General features: G+C 43.7%; 1 protein-coding gene across 1 annotated transcript in view; it reads right to left on the bottom strand.

Moving 5' to 3' along the window:
• Positions 1 to 22,737, bottom strand: part of PCSK5 (proprotein convertase subtilisin/kexin type 5) — a 1,432,234-nt gene that overhangs the window by 1,110,701 nt on the left and 298,796 nt on the right. Inside the window, exon 4 of the mRNA XM_085633086.1 lies at positions 4,580 to 4,723. Coding sequence (XP_085489212.1) covers positions 4,580 to 4,723 — 144 coding nt within the window. The remainder of the gene's footprint in view (positions 1 to 4,579; positions 4,724 to 22,737) is intronic.

Raw genomic sequence — 22,737 nt, 5'->3', positions numbered from 1 at the left:
TACCATATGGTGAGTATTATTAGGAAAATTCTCTCTTTTTCACCCTCTTCTATAAGAACATACCAGATGCAAACTCTCATTATGTCCATGATGGACTACTGCAACTCTTTGTTGGTGGGACTTTCCAAACAAGTATTACAAAGATTACAGCTGCTTCAAAACTCCACAACACAGTTGAACATGGGACTAAGAAGGACATCTCCAGTGAGCTTACTAAACTCCTTTGGCTCCCAGTCTTTAAAAGATGCCACTTCAAAGCATTGTGTCTGTGTCACAAAACAATATACAACTCTAGCCAAGAAACGTATAAGGCTTCCTTGTTTGCATGCTTTCCAGGGGCATAACACAGGCCCCGGCAGCCTCCGTGGTGCGAAGGGGACAAGTTCCAGGGGGCCGCCCTCAGCACAGTTCTCCGGCCCGGGAGCTCCTGATTAAGCCCACGTACCTTTCAGGGGGGCCCTCTCAAGTTTTGTTACGCCACTGATGCTTTCAGTCTTCACATGCATCAAGAGCTAATCATGCCTTCCTGGTAAGAATTACCAAATACATAAAAAAAGAGTTGGTGGTCATTCTCTGGCTGTGGTTCCTGCCAACACTTAGAATTCTCTACCTCTTTCCCTGCGTGCCCAATCCATTTCGAGTATCTTTAGGAAGCAGCCCAAATCATTTTTGTTTTCAAATACCATCTAGATTGCAGTCATTTTTGCACCAATGCTTTCCACTTTTTCCACCCCTTATTTTTTCAGTCAAACAAATGTAAAGATATGGCTGGATACGTCCCATTTCATTTCCAAACTGCATAGCTCTTCCTTACCTTCGTGACCAGGTTATTTTAGTTTGTTTCTAAATTATTGTATGTCTGTAAATTGTGGGTTGAAGTAGAGAGAGTCCAGGAATAAGATTGGCATTCAGCAGCCACCGCCCCTTCCTGTCATAATTCACTTGTCACTTTCCACTTCTGTCACTCACAGTAGTGGTCCTCACAGGCTGTGCGATCTACCACTAATGCCTGATCAGAGGTTTTGGCCACACCCTTTGATGATGGTTCATGAAAAACCCAGACGGAGGCTCAGGATATTGGGCACCCTGAATCGAATTTTGCTCAGTCTGGGTACATTTCTGAACAGATTTTAACAGGGAACTTATTGGGCATATTTTAAATTTGGGATTCCTTGTTGTTGTAAAGAGAGTGATGTAGGAGTGCTTACAAGCAGAATGTACTTTTGCCAGGTCGGGCTGAGATAATCTCTGAAGACATTATGGAATGTTGGGCTGGGACAGGCTGGAGCGATGAATGTGTGGGAGCGGAAAGTCAATAGTTGACAAACTAGGGCAGCGAGAGGCCAGCATCTACATTTTCAGCTTTTCACACTGTTCGCCCAGAGCATTCCTTAATTTTGAAGCACTACCAGTTCTTTCAGGCTGCATCTGGGAAAAGACCTATGCTCCCAATACTTGAGCTGAGTTAGTAGTGCCGAATTGTTACCTGAGTGCGGCTTTGCGGATTGAGGGGTGGAAAATGTTATTAGTGTAAAAATAAGAACCATCAGCATCCCATATTAGAGCCATTGACAGAAGGGTGTTATCCACTGAGGAGATGAGCTTAGGTAAGATTAAATAAGCAAGTGAATAACTAATTTGCACTGATTGCCTATGAGGAGATCAGTTGTAAACTGAGTACCATTAGGAGGGCAACATGGAAGTTATTGATCAAAGAAATTGGTATAGATAGTGTCATCAGATAAAGTGGTTAACAAGAGTTTTATGGAGATACGGTACACGATCAGGGAGTGTTCTCAACAGGGATTTACCAAATACTAATTATCTTCTAAATTAAACAGTTCTTCTGATAGGAAGTTGAAGATCTGAATGGGTTTTACTCATCATTCCTTCCATAAACGTCAGAATACTGCAGTTTTCTGAAGTTGAGTTTTACCTTGACTTAGTCTCATGGCAGCTGAATGTGTCCTGAAAACATTCAGCTCAGTCTCTGAATAGTATGCTGAAGTGCAGACATGAATATGAATTCAATTTAAGTAATGCAAAGACATATGTTGTGAATGGAACAATGAATTGACTTAAGTGTATTGGAAGGAGGTGAAAACTGGTAACAATGCCCCCAAGAACATAGATTAGTCAATTCAATACAGCGTTTACACAGAATTTTATCTGGAAAGCCCTGATGATGGCGATTTCCTTGCCGATTATTACGTATGTCAGAAAAGGTTTTAAAACCCGTAGGTTGAAACACATGATATGAGGACTATGAGGTACAAAATAAAAACCGGTTAACATTTTATGCACAATTTCAATTTAGCCATGCAGAACAGGGGTCCAGAGGTAGACTATCCTCACAATACAATGAGAGTGAGACCAATCTGTTATTGTATACGGACATCGATTCGGTGGCTTGATGGTGCCGATGTGACTAGGTAATCAGTGGTGCGATTGAAAGCAATGCAACTCCCAGAATTAAACACTGTATGAGACATGGATTGGCTAATCCAATGCATGTGGTGTTTGTGCCGTCTTTTGGCTTTGTCAGTTCTAGATTCGTTTCCGGATTGTTTTTGAAAAACTATTGCTGAGAAATCTAAAAGAAATTGGCTAGTATGAAAAAGAATTTGTCCTGAAAAAAAAACCACATTACCATAGTCATCCTTGGTATTTAAGGGAACTACTTTGTGTTTGGATGTGCTCTTGTGAAAGGGGAAAATGCAGTCACTCACAGTGAAGCCAATCAGTGGCTAGAGTGGGCGAATGCATGGAAGAGTGAGCAGAAAAAATGTGACTGACGTAACAGACCAATGGATGACGAGGGCTAGCTGAAACCCACTTCAATATAATTATACATATAGCTTCAGTAAAATAAAAAAGTATTGGCTAGCGCCAGACTTAAACAATGCACATGCTTTAGATGTAGCTTACATCCAAATCAGTATTTTTATTTCAGGCATGAGTGCAAGTTTCTGAGGTGAACAGATTCATCACTAAAGTTTTTATCACCATTCCAAGTTTCCATTTTACTGTAAAAAATTGTAATGGTGCAGCGTACATGTTTATAAAACATTAATAGGCACACTTGATTAACAACTCTTACTTTCCGTAATCAGAAGATGAGTATTTAGCTCTTCCATTTTTCTGTTGCTGTGATGGTTTTCATTAACTGACAATCAAGTTATTACTTTACTCTCAAGTAAAATATTCAGGCCATACCTAGATACAACTTCAGCAGAGAAATCAATATCAAAGTGCCACCAAAATCCTTAATCGTTGGATGAGGGCTTGGCAGCGTCAACCAAAAGAGAGGAGTTGTTTAATGGGCACTACCTTAGGAGAAATTCATACAAACAACGACCTGGACTGGAAAACAAATAGATTTCAAGCATCGAAGTCAATCCAATTTGCATAATAGAGTGCAAAACATTCTGTGCTTTGAGTCTGATTAATGGCAATCTCGAGAGTATTTTTATATCTCCAGTTTCTAGTCATACCGAAACCAGATCAAAAGGCATCTTGAAAAGAACCGAGTAGGACCTAGCCAGAGAGGAGCTCTTGTAGATACAGAAAGCCAAATGTTGACGCTGTCTGGAAACCCCTAAATCCACCCTTAACCTTGCAAGTATAGTCACTAAAGCAAAGCTCATCCTAGCTGCCTTTAGACTGGAATGCTTGCATTGAATGTAGTTGACCGTTTGCTCACCTTACAAGTCACCGGTGCAAGGTATCCGGCTTGCAGAGGCTAGCATGAAGCAATCCTATCCAGCTAAAGTAGAATCAGAGGAAACCTATTAACAAGTTGGACTATTCAGCACAAGAGAAGATCAGATGCCAACAATTCCTACTCGATTTTCTTTTCCTCCTTCTTAAACAGTAGGATCCACATCGGAGATTCTAATTTATTCCGGACGATGAAATCCTTTAAAATGCCAATAATATGCCTTATTTGAGCAGCACCAAGTATAGCCACAGTGCATTATGCATACAACTATAATGGAAATGCAAATAACAGTTCTTTTATCCGTCTTGTGAAGATTGGCATACCTGTATGACAGAGCTTTCCTCCAAAGCTTTAAGCTGAAGCAACGAATAAAGAGTCAAGAACGGGCGTCACCAGGGTAACAGTACGTCACTACCTAACATGGAAGCGGAGCACCAATTTAGAGCCATGTGATGGTCCAGTTACTATGCGTGTATATTATTTATTTAAACCATAAGTGAAACAGATACGAGATCCAATGAATAATAAAATTCGCCCAGCAAGTTATTTCAAATTCTGCCATTAAAATTAGCAACCATGGATCACATTAGTCACTACAGACTGAACCTATCCACCAGGGAACAGATCATACTCATAAGTTCAGCCAATATAAAATGTAGGCTTTCATGAATAAGAGCAAATAATGAAAGGTACAGTAAACTTGCAACAGGTGTTCGCTTGCTGATAATTGATTTTCTGATCAAGTGAATCATGTTAAAAAAACGTGAACACGTCCCAATAGCGAACATATATCACAGTGGATGTGTTAGACTGTGCAAGAAGTACAAATACCTCAAAATGCAATGAAAAAACACTTACATAGTTCTGCATCAAATCAGGATGGTTTCTTTCGATGCCATCATCCAAGATGGTGACTACCACATTTTTCCCAGTGTAGCCTCTTTTCCAAGCTCCAAGGATGTTCATGTCGGACTGGCACTGATGGACATTATCACTGCAATGCTGGAAAACACAAGCGGCCATGCACATTTAGGGTCAATACAGACCAACAGTAGCATTTGTTTTTAAGAGGAAAGTCAAGTGAAAATTCAGTGTATGCAAGAGATTTAGTCCTCAATTTATTTCTCAAACAAAGTGCCTCACGAAATAAAACTTTTTCTACCCCCAAACAGCACTTACATGGACAGAATTTGGATTTGTAACCATAAAATAATCTAAAGTCACAGAATCGGGATTCTGGGCATAGTAATGGAGTGCTAGTCGCCTGTGACACAACTGGTAGACAAAGATTACGTGCATTTGTAACTCAGGGGCAAGCACTCTATGGATGAGAAAACGTTCTGTGACAAATTATTTGCTAGGAAAGACTTCTGATTGACAGTCACTGATGGCCAGGGCTTCCGTAGCATTGGGAACCTGTGTGCATGTTCTCTGGCAAAATCAATCGAAGGGCACTGTTAGACATTTGTACACAGAACAATAATATCCAGTGTAGGTACCAGGTGGCCAGATCAATGCCAGATTTTCAGAGTAACCACTGACTTTCTAAATGACATCCACTTAGATTCATAGTATGAATCCTAGCCTTCTGTGGATATACTGATGGCCTGAACCAGACTCTCCTTGACCTACATTCGGCACACTTGCAGAAAATATGCCTACCACAGTACCTCAGGAGTTTAAAGATAACACCAGAATCCCCATTGACATTCTATAATGACCATATTTTCTGACATATGATGTGTAATAGGGATGAATCTTTCTGCCAACTGTTTTGATATACATTATTCACGCCGTGGTGTAATCCTTTATTTATTGTTGCATGCTGCACCACTACCACCTCTTCCAAACAATGCTCCTAGTGTGCTGTGGACAAGCAGGCTTTGAGTAATGCAAATGATGAAGAAGATTAAAATCCTGATTCATCCTTGGCTCCAACATGAGGAAAGCCAGTCCTCAGACCGCTCTTGCAGAACGATGGATAAACTGTCTGCATACTCTGGTGTGTTGGCTGCAGGAAGTGTATGAGAACTCTTGCCTTCTCATAAATGTAGGTAGTGTGCACGGCACCAAACTGGTATTTTTTGGAGGGCAGATCATCTATGGAATGTCTGACATCGCGAACATCCTATGAGATGCTTGAGGGGCTGCCAAGGTCCTCCACAACTACTCTATCGTACCAAAGAAATCAGAAGCTGTGCTGGCAAAGCAATGGCATCATTCCACTTCAAATGTGCCAGTGTGCCACCTTATGGTCTGCGCAGGACTGCCTACTAGGTGGACAGTCAGTTTTCGGTCATGCCAACGTTCATTCAGCTTGTGGTAAAGTGCACAGCTACGTTTGGACGAGCATCCCTGGAAACCTGTAGAGAGGACTTTACAGAGCCTTGAGCAGGCACGGTCAGGGTGAAGCACGTTGTCAGACAGGGCTCCATTATGTTCCAAATGGTACATGAAATGAGAGCATCTGAGGCTCTACCAAGATAAGAAAATGCCACGTAGTTATAGATGCATTACGGACTCTGGTTGAAATGGTTGTTCGGCTGTTTGACAACGAAGGATCAAGCCGTTTACAGTTGTATCACTAAGCCTTTGACCTAGTCCACCTTCCGGAAACTAGCCTCAATCTCTACCATGTGTGTATCTTAGCTTTAATAGCGATTTCTCTCTGTGGTCTTGAATTGCAGATCATGTAGCGGTTTAATTCAGTTTACCCGCTATATTCCAAATGTAGGGTTCCACAACTCAGGTTAACAAATCCGAATGCATTATTGTCAGTTTTGTCCTCAATACAACTCCAAATATGGGTTTTGCTGTTTGGGAAAAAAAGAATGTAGCTGTGGCAGTTTCTAAGCATGTAAAAATTCATACAACATAATGCTGCAGTAGCTGTTCAAATGAGTGTCTTCCTGCAAGGTAAAAAGCCCCTGATGCAGAGCCACCAGCCATAGAAAACAAGATTTTAATTAACAAGCATTGACAGTACCAATAGGTCTTGCTTATGAATTCAAGTGTCTTATGTGCCATAGATGGGTTTAGGCACTCAATTCATCATACCAGCCCCCCCCGCCCCCAACCCTTGGCAGTAAGCTTTACATTCATGCATCCATCCACTCTCTGATACAACTACAATAAAACACATGAACTTATACCAGGCAAATTAAAAGAATACACAACGGGCATATGCTTGCAATAATAAAGCTTAATATACTAGAGCATCTGCCTCTTGCAGAGGTTTGTAAATAGTCTATCATCGTTTTAAATTTCCAGCATGGTTACCAAATTTACAACTAAGGTTTTGGCCATCTTGGAATGGTAAAACAATTATATGCAATGGCCAACAGCATTCCATAGTAGTCTCCCGGTTTAGAGGAAGTGGCTGCTTGAGGTGCAATGCACTGCAGATGAAATGAGCAGTAATCAAGCGACTGGTTAGTTCTTCGAGTATTCTCTTAAGAAAGATTAAAAGAAAAAGAATAGAAATAAAAAAGGTACTATAAAAAGGAGGAATTAAAAACTAAAGAACTGGTCAAGCAGCCCCAACACCGAATTACACTCATTTTCAGGTGAATGTGCATACGTGATCAGAAAACAGGACAAAAGAGACAATGACTGATGTAGACTGGACCAATACCCCTATGTGATATGCCATCATGGATGGAAGAAGAGTAAATGACGCTCAGACAGATCAATCGCAGAAGAAGGCTAACCCCAACGTCCTCCAGGTATCTATAGATTATATGTTTATTTGTGGATATATTTATTATTTAGTGTTTATTACCAGATCCTGGCAGAAAAATAAGCCTGTAAGAACTGCCGAAGAGATTCTAGCAAGAATGATGACAGTGCAAATCTTATACCCATAGGGTTCTTCAGAAAGGTACACCAAAGACTTTTCTGCAACGTTAATCTTTGATATACCTTGTAACAAAATACATATCTGTATGGTTTTAATAGAGTTAAAACCATACACCCATAAATTGCTTTTATTGACTTTATCAAATGCTTTCACCAATAAATATGTTGGCTTTTTGCCTTTATTGTCGCGCCTCTTAATAGTCAGAATAGAATGACAGCATCTGAAATATTTTATCAGCACAGACCATTATCAGTGGTTTGCACCATAACCAACCCAGGCATCCGATATGGAGATTAAACTTTCCCACAATGCTTTGCTGTCAAGCCAGACCTAAATACCAGGGAGCTGTTACTTCACAACATAGGTGTGAAAGCACTACAATGCATCTTAATCCGACAAACCAGCACTATTATACTCATTTGAAAAGCTCCAAACCAGAACATACACGTCATGAGTTGCACTGAAGAAAATTCTGAGGAAGTATTTACCACATTAATACTTACAAAGACTATAAAGCACATGGGAACCTGGGGTTTAATAAAAGGGAATGACTAAAAGTACATGATTGCTCACTTGGCCACCAGTTATAGCCAAAACAACAAATGTAAATTCTAACTATAAAAAAAGCTGCACTATAGAGATATATGGGAGTTTCAAATATTTTCTTCAAGTTAAATCCTCTAGGGTGAATTGAAGTGTTATTCCCCTAATTTCATAGATCACTAAGAGAGGTACTTCAATGCAGACTAAGGGCTATGACCCGGACATCTTGAAATAGCGGGCACAAAATTCACTCAATTGCGATAGTGATTGCCTTGATGTATAGTGCTGAAGAAGTTTTTCTATGCACTTGCTGCACTACTAATAGGCATGGACACGGTTCAATGTCAACATTAACCCAATAGAAAATATTGTGTTTTAATAAAATTGAACAAAAACAACAAGTCTGAAATAGCAAAACGAATAAATAAAATAACCCAGTTAAAAATAAAAAGTTGATAAAATAAATCATTTTTTAATGTCAGCCCCTGGGGGAAGTGAAGGTCGCAGACTAGTCTTCCCTGGGGGTGCTTCATGCAGGCCGCAGGACGGGGTGGGGATAGGTTAAGTTAGGGGGAAGGGGTGGGTTTAAGACAGGGCTATAAAGTTGTCAGGAGAGAAGTATCCAGCCTCTTCCTGACACCGAGCACCACCGGGAGGGTAGAACAGAAATTTTGTTCTGAATTGTAGTGGTGGCAGTTCTGGTTAGATGAGGCCTAACTTTAGTGCCTGGACGATTATGGCAGTGCTCCTATGGTGGCGCCGGCTAGTGAGGCTGTCTTTGCGGCACTCATCTCTCTGGCAGCAGCAGGTAGGGCTGATCTTCTCAGGCCTGGCGTGCTCAACCAGGCCTGGGTCGTGATGCAGCGCCCGATGCATTCCGCGTCTTGCGGGTTAGATGCGGTGGTTGCAGTTTGCCTTCCTGAGCCGCTACCTGCCAGTAAATTGTCAGCGGGCTGTGGCAGGTGCGCAAAGCGCGCTGTGGGAGGGAGTAAGTGCGGGGGCAGGAGGAAGAACCTCCTGGAGCATTCCCGTCGGCCACAGAGTCAGCAATTTTGACTGAGGGGGTGGGGCCAGCTAACGTGGAGGCTGGGCTGTCACACGCTCCACGTGGGCGACAACAGAAGCCAATGCCATGCACGAGGGATAGATGACCCAATAGGGATGAGGGGTCACCAGCCCTCCGTGATCCCCATGTTAATAAGTGGCAGGGAATAGACTTCGAGGCACATATTCTGGAGCAGTGCCTGTTGATCCAAGAAAGTGAGCAGCGCTGGGCCTGGATGTGTGAGCCGCCCTCGACCCTGGGGCTGGGGATACTAAGACTGTTGACACCCAGGTGGGACCCAAGGGCTGCAAAGCCACAGTACAGTGGGTGTGGGTCCCTGAGGACCTGGTCCAAGAGGTAGGCAAGGCAGGAGCCAGTACGGCTCAGGGGCCCAGTTGTGCAAGGGACCGGAGGTGCAAGGATGGCGGCAGAGGCCAGGAGAAAGGTGGTGATGCCAGCGGAGTGCAAGAGGGCTCCAGGACGTTGGCCCAAAGCAGCATGGGGATCCGCAGTGGCCTGTCCTCCATAGAGGGCTCGCACACAAGGAGTCGCAGCATGGCGTGTTGGTGTAATGTCAGAAACAAGTGGTGCAGGAGAGGATGTGTGAGGAGCCAGTGGATGATGCGGAGCGGATTCTTGACTATTGGGATGACAGTGACTAATGGGAGGAAAATAAGTTGCGAGATGATGAGGATGAGTCTGTTGGGAGGCCGGGGAAGATGGAGAGGACAACCAGCAAAGTTGGGTTTTTTTAGGTGTCAAATGTGGACAAGGGGAGTGCCAAGCCTACCGTGCACCAGGGCAGTGGAGGACAGCATAAAAAAAAGGCTATAGGCAGTGACATATTGCCAGGTAAAGGAGATTGGTGGGCAGCATGGGATGTTAGGGATGCAGAGTCAAAGGGTAAGCCTTGCAGGTCGGTGGGAGGATGATGTGGTGGATGACTCATGGACCGCACTGACAGACGCAGCAGCAGCGGGGCCCTGCTGAAAGGGGAGATAGTAAGCATGTCGTGGGTACTGGGGTCCAAAAGCAAGGTACAGTAGGGGCAGAAGGGAAGAATGAGACTGAAGAGGATAAACATAAAAGAGGCTGTTTAAAACGGGATTGGCAATGCCTTTGGGGGCCCATTTGTCAGAATAAAACAAAAATAGGATTCGGAAGCACGAATATGTAAATGTTTTCCAGCTCATCCATAGGGAGATTCAGGCCAAAGAGGGATCCAAGGAGGAAGAGTGGGACTTGACCAGGAGACAGAGGGTGCACATTAACATGGAAAATTGGACTTCAGCTTTCTTGATTTACGCTAGCATATATTGCGAGCTTCATTTGGATAGGGCGATTGCGCTGCTGAAGTACAAGGACATTATTCGCAGGGTGCAGATGCATTTTGGGGCCTATGCCTGGCTGAGGTATGATGAGGAATTTAGGGCAAGGGTCAGTCTCAATCCGTAAAAGACATGGGGGAGGTAGATTCAGAGCTTTGGATGCAATGGATGTCATCCACTCAATACTCGGTTTCAACCCATACAGCCAGTGGTCTGCCTGTGACGTACCGGTCTTTTGAGCCTGTCCCGCTCCACAGGGAGCAGGATATGCACAGACTGCAGCTGGACCCACACTGGGGCGTGCTGGAATTTTAACAAGGAGTTCTGCTCACAGCACACCTGTAAGTTTAAACACAAATATTCCAAGTGCGGAGGACAACATCCCATCAGACAATGTTGCACCCTGGCCAACCCTGCGGAGCAGTGGAACGTCTCTAGAGGCCATGGGCAGTCTGGAACTAAGGGACACTACCCCAGTTAAAGTTGAGGCCTTGGTGCCATGGCTCTCTGTTTACCCTGACAGGGAGGCGGCTGTGCATTTCAAGTGGGGTTTCACAGAAGGGTTTCAGGTGGGGTGTCAGGGTACAAGGGGGCATAGGTGGGTGGGCAATTTGAAGTCAGCTAGGGAACTTCCTCAAGTGGTAGCAGTGAAACTCGACAAAGAAGTGGCGGAGGTTAGATTTGCGGGTCTGTTCTTTGAGTGGCCCTTGACAGACTTGATTATTTCTCCATTGGGAGTGGTGCCCAAGAAAGAGCTGAGAGAGTTCAGAATGATTCATTACCTATCTTGGCCGGAGGGAGGGTCCGTCAATGATTTAATTTCCGTAGAAGATACCAGGGTGCTGTACGCCTTTGTAGATGATGCCATCCGCTGGGTACAGAGTTGTGGGCGGGGGTCTGAAATGGCAAAGTGTGATATCATTCTACTTCTCATCTGCTGCCCATTTATCCTAATGATTTCTCCTGACTTGGGATGCAAATTGGGGGTGCCATTTATGTGGATAAATTGTAGCCAATGGTTTGTGCCATTTCTTATAACGTGTTTGAACTCTTCAGTACACTTTTGCAAGGGGTTTTCAACAGAAGCAGTGGACATCAGGGGGGGTTGACGATTTTTTGCTTGTTGGTAAAAAAGTGTCCGGGGACTGTGCCAGGCATCATTCTGAGACTTTAGCACAGGATTTCGGGGACCCTTTGGCTCCCTAGAAGACGGAGGGGCCAAATCTTGTGCTCATGTTCCTTGGCATTCAACTGGAATTGGTGCAGTGGGTGGCTTGCCTGCCAAGGGAGAAAGTGGATGAGATCCAGGTTTTTCTGTTACATGTGATTGGGAAACAGAAAATTGAGTTGAGGGCAGTGCGGAAATTGTTGGACTTCCTGAACTTAGCGTGCAAAGTGGTGAGAGCAGGAAGGACTTTCTGTAGGCGTCTCGGAATGGCCACGTTAGGGATGGTGCTGCTGCACCACGGGCCCGAATCTCCTTGGGTGTACGAGCGGACCTGTGTGTTTGTCAGACTTCTCTTTAAGAGTTCAATGGTGTGTCCTTGGAATTTATGGAGGAGAATATGGTGTTGCAGGTCCACATATTTTCAGATGTGGCCGGGGATTTGGTCTTTTCTCGGATGGGAGATAGTGTGCGGAGAGGTGGCGGTCGTATTGGTTGGGTCAAGGACGGAGCATTTCATTTATGGAGTTTTTTTCTGCTTTTGGTAGCCCTAGCTGTTTGGGGAAGGGTACAAACAAAGGTTGAGAGGCCTCTCAACCTTTGTTTGTGCAAATAGAATTATGAATGGCTTATCTTGGTGACTAGCCATTTGAGGAGGGCAATTGTTTACGATCCTAAAAAATATTGATAACACACATGATGGTGCGGCAAACGGGTCCCCTTGCTGCCTATACTTGTTCAGTTTGAGGAAGTGAGTTGAGGAATAGGACGGTTATTTTCCGTGTGGACAATATGAGTGTGGTGGATCTGGTGAACCACCACTGAGCAAGAGATTTGATGGTGTTGGGTCTGTTGAGGAGGTTCATCCTGGTGTGCTTGCGGCTTAATGTGGTGTTCAGGGTGAAATATGTGCCGGGGGCCAGCAATTAAATAGATGATTCCTTGTCTCGTTCGCAGTGGCATCGTTTTCACAGTCTGGCACCAAGAGCAGAGAAGTCCAAGACTGAATTGCCGGCGGACATCCAGGGCCTGGGGGGGGGGGGGGGGGGGGGGGGGGGGGAGTGATACTTGTTGGACTGGTCAAGAGGTCATTGGCAGAAACCACCCAGAGAAGTTACAGGCTGGCATGGAGCGAATATGGGGAGTTTTCGGGCAGTTCTAAGGAGCGAATGCACCTTGAGCGACAGGACACTGAGCAGGAAGTTCTGAGTTTTGTTCTATTTTGCATTGATAATGGTTTGTTGCCTACAACTATTGCGGGCAAGTTGGCCAGGATCTCTTTCTATGGCAAGCTGTATTTGGGTATTGACCCTGCCAAAGATGAGACTCTAGGAAAGGTTTTGAAGGGGTGGGGTAGGGAGCAGAGTGTAGGGAGGATGGCCTCGCGTGAAGCTATCAAATTTGAGTTCTTGTGGGATTTGTTGGCCCTTCTGCCTCTGTGTTATGATCTATTTGAGTTTGCGATCTTTCTACTCTGTATGAACTGGATGTTTGTGGGGGCTTTTAGGGTTCCTGAACTTTTGAGAACGGTCGGCACGAAGGAGGAGGTGGGCTTGGACCAGGGGAGGTTAGGTATCTGGCTGAGATGTTCTAAGACAGATCAAGCAGGCAGGGGGAGATGTGTGTGGTAGTGTGGAGGTGGTGGCACTGAGTTCCTGGACAGGGCAGAAGGACACACTTTCCTTTTGTTGCACAGGAAATGTTTATCTGGCCTTTTTTGCCATGCGGAGGGTTGCAGGGTCACCCCTTTTCAGTTTTGGCAGTTTTGCACATGGCTTTGGTAGGGACCAGACTTGTTTCGGCATGCATTCTTTTCCAGATTGGGACGGTGACGGGACAGTACATTTGGGATGGTCATGGGGTAGGATTTGTCAGATTGGCAGGTGGAGGTTGAGGTGTTGCGAATGATATGCGGGAAGTAGCGGCGTCTGCCCTGGTGGGAGGGATTGGGGGGTGTAATTTGTCTAAGCTAATTGCCTCTTTTTTCTCGTGCAGGGTGTGTGAGTGGGCCAGGAACCAAGATGGTTAACTGGATTGTGGGACATTCCTTTTTACACTGGGCAGCAAAATATGCAGAACAACAAGTTTATGGAAGAAACCGGAGCTTGAGGAGCAACCACCACGAGGAATTCTGTTGAGGTAAAGAGGGAATGTGTTGGGGTGCATTATTTGTTCCGGCAGAGGAGCTGCCCAGACATGCTGCTGATTCATCTGGGGGAGAATTACTTGGTTCATTTTTCTGGAAAGACTTTGCTCCAACATATGCAGAGGGATTTGGAGACGATCAAGCTGAATTTTTCAGGAATATGTGTTGTTTGGACTGAGTTTGTGCCGAGCACAGTCTGGAGGAGGGATGTGAAACATGCTGTGATTTATAAGGCCCGGAGGAAGCTAAACAGGGCGATGAGGGTTTTCCGCCAGGCTCATGACATTAAGCTGATTACACGTGGGGCTTAAAGAAGAACAAGGTCTTTTTAGGGATGATGGAGTGCACCATTCAGCCTTGCGGAATGCCTATACATGATGGAATTGCGTATGTGATGAGCGTGTTATGGAAGGAGTTGATTTGGTGCCGTAGGTCTTATTGCTGAGAGGCAAAAGCTGTACAAGATTTTTGGTGGGGTTTCGTGGTTGGTGGTATTTATTGGGGGTGGGGGGTGGTGAGTCACATTGGGGCATTTCCACCCCTCGAGGTGGGAGGAAAGGTGCACAGGTGACTGATGGCGGTGCGCGGGATGCGACGAGCAAGGGAAGGATCTTCAAGGAAGGATGTTTGGAGGGAAAGTGAAAGAAAGATTGGGGATATTGAATAAGATCAGCGAATGAAAGGGGGAAGAGTGAAGCAAATTATATGGTCTTACTGGGGTAGAGGAAGTGGGTGAATTGTGAATGATGCAGGGAGAATGGAGCTGTCTGGGTCATGTCAAGCTTCAGATTTTGGAGTTATTGTTAAAGTTAATAAAGTTCATTCGTATGTTAGCAACCTTGTCCTAATAAATGGCCTTTTACGCTGATACAACAGCGTCGAGTGTGGTTATTGCAGGAATAATATTTTGATTTTAAAGATCACTAAAACTGCTATTTCCTTCAGTTTACACTAATGGTATAATTTACTAGTGGCTAGCTAGATAATCCATTGCCCACTTTTTCTAACCACTGACTTACCCACTGAAGTGCAGCAGCCATGTCTAATCATTTCTCTTTGTGAGATGACCAGTTTGTCTGCCATCTCATTCTTTTCCCACAATTGCCCAAATCCCCTCTGGAACAGTTTGAAGTTGTGCTGGTAATTCAACATTTTGCTTGTAATTTTAAGCTGTTTGCAAGGAAATAATACTTTTTAATGATGCAGGATGGGAAGTGTTTTAGAGAAAGTGTAACTAACCATGTCAACGGCCACAGTTGGGGAAACCACATTCCATTTTTTTTTTTTAAATAGTACATAGTACAAGACAGTTTGAACTATTCGTTCATGCTGTTAAATTTGGTTATATTGTTTATTAATTCAAAATAAGATTATTTTTGTGGAAATCCTATTTTCTTGCTGCTTTCCATGAGCACACAAACACTCGGATTCAAGGCTCATGGAGGATTTCAGAAGGGGACATTCAAAAGCAGACTAAACATCTGGTCGCTGTATATTAGGCTGCTTCAGCAACATTTCTTAGCACGTTTTGTTGACTGTTCTCTCGCGATTGATCTTGTGAACAGGACTGACCTTCAACAAAGCTCAAGGCAACGACTACCAACCAAAGGTTCCGAACTTCACTGATCGCGCTACATTTTAGGAACTGGGTTGAAGCGCTTAATATGAGAGAAAGGTCTCTGAGGAAAAATGACAGTGCTAGATGTCCTCAAATAATGGTGCATTCTTGTGTGTTTCTTCTTTAATTTGTTTACAGCTTCCTTTCCTGATGTAATGCCACCACTTGTACAAAATAGGGGCAAGGGCATTATTGTATGCAGACCGGATTACACTAATGTCCGAAAAGACGAAAGGCTATGCACATTTACAAGCAGTGTAAGATGACCAAGTTAACAGGACATTTAAGTGTGCCAGAGCAGTAAGTTGGGTTGCCTGTCCCTGCAGCATTGCTGGAGATCTCGGAACCAAAAGTGACATCTGTTCCAATGTATGGAGCCTTGAAATGTGCCAAATATTATGTTGAGGTCATAGGGCTAAAAGGTTGATTCTGGCAGGTAACACTAGTGTTCCCAAAAGAATAAATAATTCCCAGGTCAACAACTGAAGTTCAGCTCACAAAAATGAAAATAAGACGGAACTAGGTAAGGCAACTATTCCAAAATCAAGCTTTATCTCACAGAATAACAGACTTTATTATTTACCTGTTTTTTATTTTACAACAAATAACAATCGGTACACTTTCACCAATAATTGACAGTATTCATAGTATTTACAATCACTCCACATAGGTATACATTTTAAATTCTTCTTATAAACAGACTATTTTTTATGTGCTCCTCAAAGAAGATGGTAACATAGGCACCATACTAACCAATGCTGGAGGGTCATTGGACACTGGTAAATTATCTCACACAGATAGTAGGGAACACGTGCAGTGAAATTCTCAGCAAATCTTACATTGTATAGGAACACAACTCATTCATTATACTCTGAAAACCTAAACAATATAAGCCAAATTTTTCAAAGCTCCGCACCAATTAAATACCAGGAAAGAGCGAACGACATTTTAGGTCTGTGGGTGAGAGCTCATACCTAGAGGACGAAATTTCATGTTTCACCTAAGACAGCTAAAATGTAATAATATTGCTGGAAGATGGCTGGCATAAAGTATGTAAATTTGTCTTTGTTGATTAAACAATCCTAAAAACAAAACTGTGTAACTACTTCTGAAATCTCCACTGTACATGAATGAAACCGATAATATGTGCAAACAACTAGAAATGCCTTCAAGTAAAGGGAAAATAAATGCTTCCCCATGATTACCCAGGGGCTAATGCCTTATTATGTGTAAGAACAGTGACTGTATAACTATATCTGTGGCTAACTGATATGGCATTAATTCATTGGTAGTAGATTTAGTGCTGTAAAACCCTAGATGAAAATCCAACTCTAACATGTTGTACACTACATTAAGGAATATGAGGAAGCTTTAGGATGGTATAAAATTATATTATGTTTCAAATGTATGTGATATTGTCTAATAACGTGATAAAGTTTAAAAGATTACATATTTTAACGGAGTTGCCTTTGTCGGACAAACTGAAGTGGTTGCGGATATCTGGATGGGCAGCTCTGCACTCATTCACGAACACTGTAAATCCATCACAGACTTACGCCTGTGATGTGGGTAGCTTACACCATTTTCGGGGATTCACTGACCCTAGTGAGACTAGGCTTTGAAATCCGCGCGGAGACTATGCTTTTAGGCGTACTTGAGGACTATGCAAGCTCCGGAGATGGCCACGTGGACTGCAGCCCTCCCTTTCCTCACTCCCCAGGGGCGGCAGGCTTAGCAGACATGACAGCATCAGATACCACTCCTTCTCCAGCACATGCATCTTTTCTTTACACATACTGCTCCCTTGATGTTAGTTTGGCAACAAGTCTCAGTCTTCAAAACACATTAAAAAAAAATTACGTGTACCAGAATATTCCCTTTTCTGCGTAAAGCTGTGATACGGATTGTCTCCTGTGGTGGCCTAAAGTAGCTAGCTCGCGCCAGGCAACTTATACAGCCCTTGAGCGGGGAAAGGCGGGCCCGGGAGTCCCTAAATGGGAAATATGAGTCGCTCTCATGCACATGAATTCAAGTGCAGTGTTTTGGAAACCCTTCTAAATATTGGAGAAGCAGGGACAGTGTTTAGAAGGCTGTGAATGATTAACGAGCGCCTCTTTTTATCTACAATGCTCAGAGCGCCCACCAGCCAGGCTTGCACTTCCGATGCTAACAAGGCTTGGACGGAAGCCCTGAAGCCTCTCGCGCGCGGTCTGTAGAAGTGACTTCATTCAAAAACTCCGCAGTACCCAGAACTGGAGCCGACAGACGGATTCGTGGCAAGAAGAAATAATCTGTCCTATGCAGCCACTGCACAAGTTAGATTGAAAAAAAGACGATTAAAATAAAGAACGGTGAACAAACGACGAATACGTATAGAAACAAAAGTATACGCAGAATCAGTTCAGAGACCAGGCATCCTTTTACTCCGCAAATATGGCTGAAGTGAATATTAAGCTAGGCAGGGTTCGACTGGTTCTCACAGCTGCAGTCAAAAGAAATAAACTTTCAATGGTTTCAAGCATAGCTTACATACATATTTTGGAGTCTAATGTAGAACACACATAGAAATATTTAATTGGTCCCAGCTGCATTTTTCATTTATATACAGTGAACCTTTTCCTGTACACGTTAACAGTTTCATCGAGGCTCATCGCAGGATACCTATTGCCTTTGTTGTCTCGTGTCAGTAAAAAAGCTCCAGGTGTCCTTTTCCTCTTCTTACAAGGATTCACTTTCATTCTATTATTCATGTTGTGATCTTGTGCCCCAGGGACTCTTCACAGACAGGACACTTTATTAGGCAAAGAGCAGGACTATTAGTTGTCGAAAACCACAAGGTGCACCTGTCGAGTGTGTACTAGCGACTTGGCAATACTTGCCCCGCAGGGATTGTGTAGAAGTCTGGCTGCAGAAAAAAATGTGTGAGGACAGCTGTGCACAAGTATATCGGGGTACCCCGGAACCCTCCCAGCCCACCCTTACCCCAACGTTCACGTTCCACGATAGCGTTAGGATTTACAGTGTAAACTAGGGTTGCAAACTCAAGCAGTGGTTGGGTTTTTTGCGACTGCAATGCTATATGGCCTTTGGCGGGGGTTGGTTGTGCATAGGGGCCCTGCTGACCAGAGAGGAGGGTAGGCAAAATGGCATCGGGGATCCTAGTGGTTAAGGTCTATACTGGGAGGACCTGGCCTGGCATTTTGGGCTGGACTGTTTCCATTGGCCACAGGGTCAAAACTGATTTGCATATGGCTGGGTTCAAACTGGAAAGGCACGGGGAGCAAAAAAACGATGAATTTAGGCCCACATCTCTGTACTGGGGTGAATCTATGACATTGTTCTGCATTCTGTCCATCAATTGTTCTTTTTGCAGAGGTCTATACTGCCTCACGATGTCGAGACAACCATCCGTGAGAAATTATTTCCAAAAGGAAGCGTCGCCTGGTTTATTGGTGTGATTCCTCCGGCGTGCATGCAATAGGTTTCATCAATGTTTCAATAAAAACCTCGGTGGAAATATATGAAGTGATCGTTTGGCACTACGGGATCGGTGTAAGAAACCTAAACACTGAAAACATTACATGCTTTTTAGGTCTCGCCTGATCCAGCGCTTGCGCTGATCTGGCCGAGACATTTTGTATACAGGCTTTTCAAAGTGCTGCCGTGGCCTAAAGCTTCAGTGCACGTGAACGTGCACGCGCGCAGTGCCATGTGTCTTTCCTCCGTAGCACGCGATCGTAATCGCGATCACTTTCACTTTCACGGCCGCCGCGTTGCCAAAGCTTGTTAATGCTTCTTTTGTTTGTTGCAGAATCTACTTTAGAATTTGCTTCAAACTACGCCGTTGTCATTCCCCCACCCCAGCCTACGGCAACTTTTCCATCTACTTCATGTTAATTTTTTCTGCTATTCACATCACCCACCCCTCGTTCGTCGCTTCCCTACCACGTCCTTCTTCTCGGTTACCCCTTGCACCGTCCATACCAGCGGTCCCCGGAACGCACGTTTCCCACCCCCCCCCCCCCCATCTCGAGTCCATTCAGACGGTTCTGCGCACCCCGCGGGCCGCCCTCACCTCCACTAACGCCCTGACAGTCGCGAGAGGCGCCCCAGACGTCCTTCCTTCACGGCCTCCACACAGTCCGCTTCGCGCGCCACGACGCCGCAGCCCACACTGCTCCAGTGTGTGCCTCTAATGGGAAGCAGCTGGGTTGCGGCGTCTGCTCGGAAACGGACCAGGAGGCATTATTCCTTTGAAAATGAATGGAAAGGTGGTCTCAAATTATTTAACATTGCTTTCAAGGTGCTGTGACTTCTGGAGGGGCAAGTGACGGGCGAGGCAGATGGATTTATCTACAAGAAAGTCTGACATGTAAATTAACAGCGCTAAGCATTGTGGGACTTGTAGTTTTGTTTTCTGATTAATTTTATAAATCTCCACTTGCTTTAATATATTGCTTTTCTGCTAACTTTATCTCGCCCAGTTACTCATTTACAACTGGAGTTACTCGATGACGCACAACAGAAGTAGACAAAGCCAACAAAAGAAAAAACAAGCATTTGCAATGCAATAGGTCTCCCATTTCCTCGAGTTTGAGCTATTAACATTGTAAATAACAATGCCTTTTATTTTTGTTTTTAAAACATAAATAAAAGGCAGTGTCATTTACAATGCCAATAGCTTAAACTTGCGTAATTGCGAGACCTATTGCATTGCAAATGCTTGTTTACATTCTGCTTAGGCAAAGACAAACTGCCATTGATGTACAGATCAGTGTGTTCATTAAAGTGTGTTCTGTCACTAGATCAGTCATGATTTCTCTGCTGACCGCTTGTGCCCCACTGCCCTGTTCTTACACGCCTGCTGAATAAGAACACTTACAAATCGATGAGTTTTAATTCTTGCCTCCTGGTGAGCACGCCTTAAAAATATTTTACATTATATTATTCGGCCAAATTGACATCATTTTGGAAGGAAAACTCAAAGTCCCGAAAAGTCTCACCTGTTTCTCTTTTAAGTTTACCTTCAGCGGAAGGTCTCAGGCTCAAGTATACATCATGTGATTTGCCACAAATGACAGAGGATCAATCGCAAAATGTTTCAGCATCCAAAAGGGTCCAATAATCACACTCCATGGCATGCACAATTCCTCAAAATCCTCTGCACGTCGTGTAACGAGGAGTTGCTCATCAGGAAGTTCTAGCTCGTCCATACATAATATTAACCTTACCACTGTAAACAGGTGTGGGGCCACTTCTCTTGTAGGAACACTTGTAATAGAAATGTAGGATGCATGCTACTCAGTTTGCAAATACCCTCTGGGCTCAGATGCTTTCTAAGTACCACCAGGATTCTACTTGTACATTTTTCACGATCAGCCATGAGGAGATGCACAGCGCCTTACAAAACCATAAAAACAATTGAATCAATAACACCAAACCATACTGGATCATTGAGATAGTTGAAGGGTCCCACCCAGCCCTCAGTATTACAAGGTACCCGCCACCTCCAATACTCGTCCTAAAATATCACCTGTCTAAACTACTCCGATATATACCTACCACCATCACATGCATCACTCACTTTTGGACTCATTAACTGTGTCAGTCCAATTTTCAACGCATTTTGTATTATGTTGTGGTTTTTATTGCCAAATCAGGAAAAGTGTTTTAAGCCCTGACCTATTGAGGAATTTTACAATACATCACCAAGCTTATAAGTATCTAAGCAGTCTTGAGACTGATTACATTCGCCATATTCTTACTCTTTATTAGTGGTGCTATAAAAGTAAGGAATACTCTTACCGTGTATGATAAATTGGTATACGAATACGATTAGCTATGTGCCATATATTTGAATTTTCCTCCTTCTCTGATATTATGTTGTATTATATTATTCTTAAATTTTCATGTTTTTATGTATTTTAAACTGTGGTTTTAGGATATAATGAATTTGACGATAGATGTATATAATTATGTGTGCTTTTGTGATAAGATCTAATCGAAAAAAGCTGTTTTGACTTAACTTGACTCATTACATGTATTCCCTAATCTGGTGCAATTGTGTTAAATCACAAGAATATCAGATTTAAAAGCAAAGACCCTATGGACATATAAGGCAAGTACAAGATTTGAAAGAGTGGGTGTGATTTTACATGTCTGAATGCAGCGATGGCTTCTAACTTGAGTAACTCTCAGATCATTACTGGAAATCTGGGGGCGAGTTAAGTGCTTAGTGCATCCACAGTCACTGGTAGCAATGGGAAACTTTGAGTGTCATATGTAGCTTATTTTATCATCATTGCTCAAATATTTAAATCTACACAGTATCCATTATTTACAGGTGGACTGTACCCATTAATCTGAGGGTATTTCCTTCCACTGGTCTAGGAAAACCTAATCTTCCACCAAAAGAATCAGGGAAACGACTAGAAGAAAATTTATGCTCCGGGTGTGTCAAAATCAGCACTATTGAGATAGAGGTAACACAGGCCCATATAGGGCGTGATAACGTAAGGAATAGCACACGGCTATTGGAATGTGGGTCTCTAGTATGCATAATTTCCATAATCCAGATCACAAGATCCATGTTGCACTGCTCTTCCTTACATGTGGTTCGGTTTCAAATCCCAATCCTTCATTGTGTTCTGTCTCATTAACTATTCCAATATGCTTTTCTAGCGCCTTTAAAGGAATATTTCCATGTATGGCATAGTCATTTGGTTTAGTTTGATGTTGTAGAGATACTGCTCTCATCCCGAAATTCAGTTCTTAATACAATTCTTTGCTTGCTCTTTTCTGTAATTCCATCCACACGACGTGCAAGGGTGAAGTACCCCCACAAACCATGCCTTATTCAGAAACTTTTCCAAAGCAGAGGCGGCCTCTCAACGGTGTCCCTGCCGTACATACTCTGTTCTCATCCTGATGCTTAGCCGGCAGGCATCCCTTTACCAATGTACTCCAAAAGACTCGGACGCTAGAGACACCTCAGCCTCTCGGGTCGGGGCCTGTCTGGGTGCGTCTAACACCAACATATTCCACAAGAAACACACGCACTGTATCTGTGCTGTGAAAACACGCCCACCTGACGTGCATGGATAAAAGTTCTTTACTTCAAGCAAAATAACAAGTATAAAAGCATAAGGCGTTTCAGGTCCTCTGAGCCTTACTCATATGCATACTTGGATGGCAGCTCGGTTTCTCCCTTTTTAGGTCTTGCCAGCGCGCATGCGCTGCTCTGCAAGGCATTTAGTAAGGGTTTTTCAATGCTGAACACACGCTCGTGCGTGTGCTTAACCCGCGATTGGCC

This window comes from Triturus cristatus, chromosome 2_1 (assembly GCF_964204655.1).
Source record: "Triturus cristatus chromosome 2_1, aTriCri1.1, whole genome shotgun sequence".
Lineage (NCBI taxonomy): Eukaryota > Metazoa > Chordata > Amphibia > Caudata > Salamandridae > Triturus > Triturus cristatus.
Note: the sequence above shows the minus strand (reverse complement) of the source record. Positions and strands in the feature narration are given on the sequence as shown.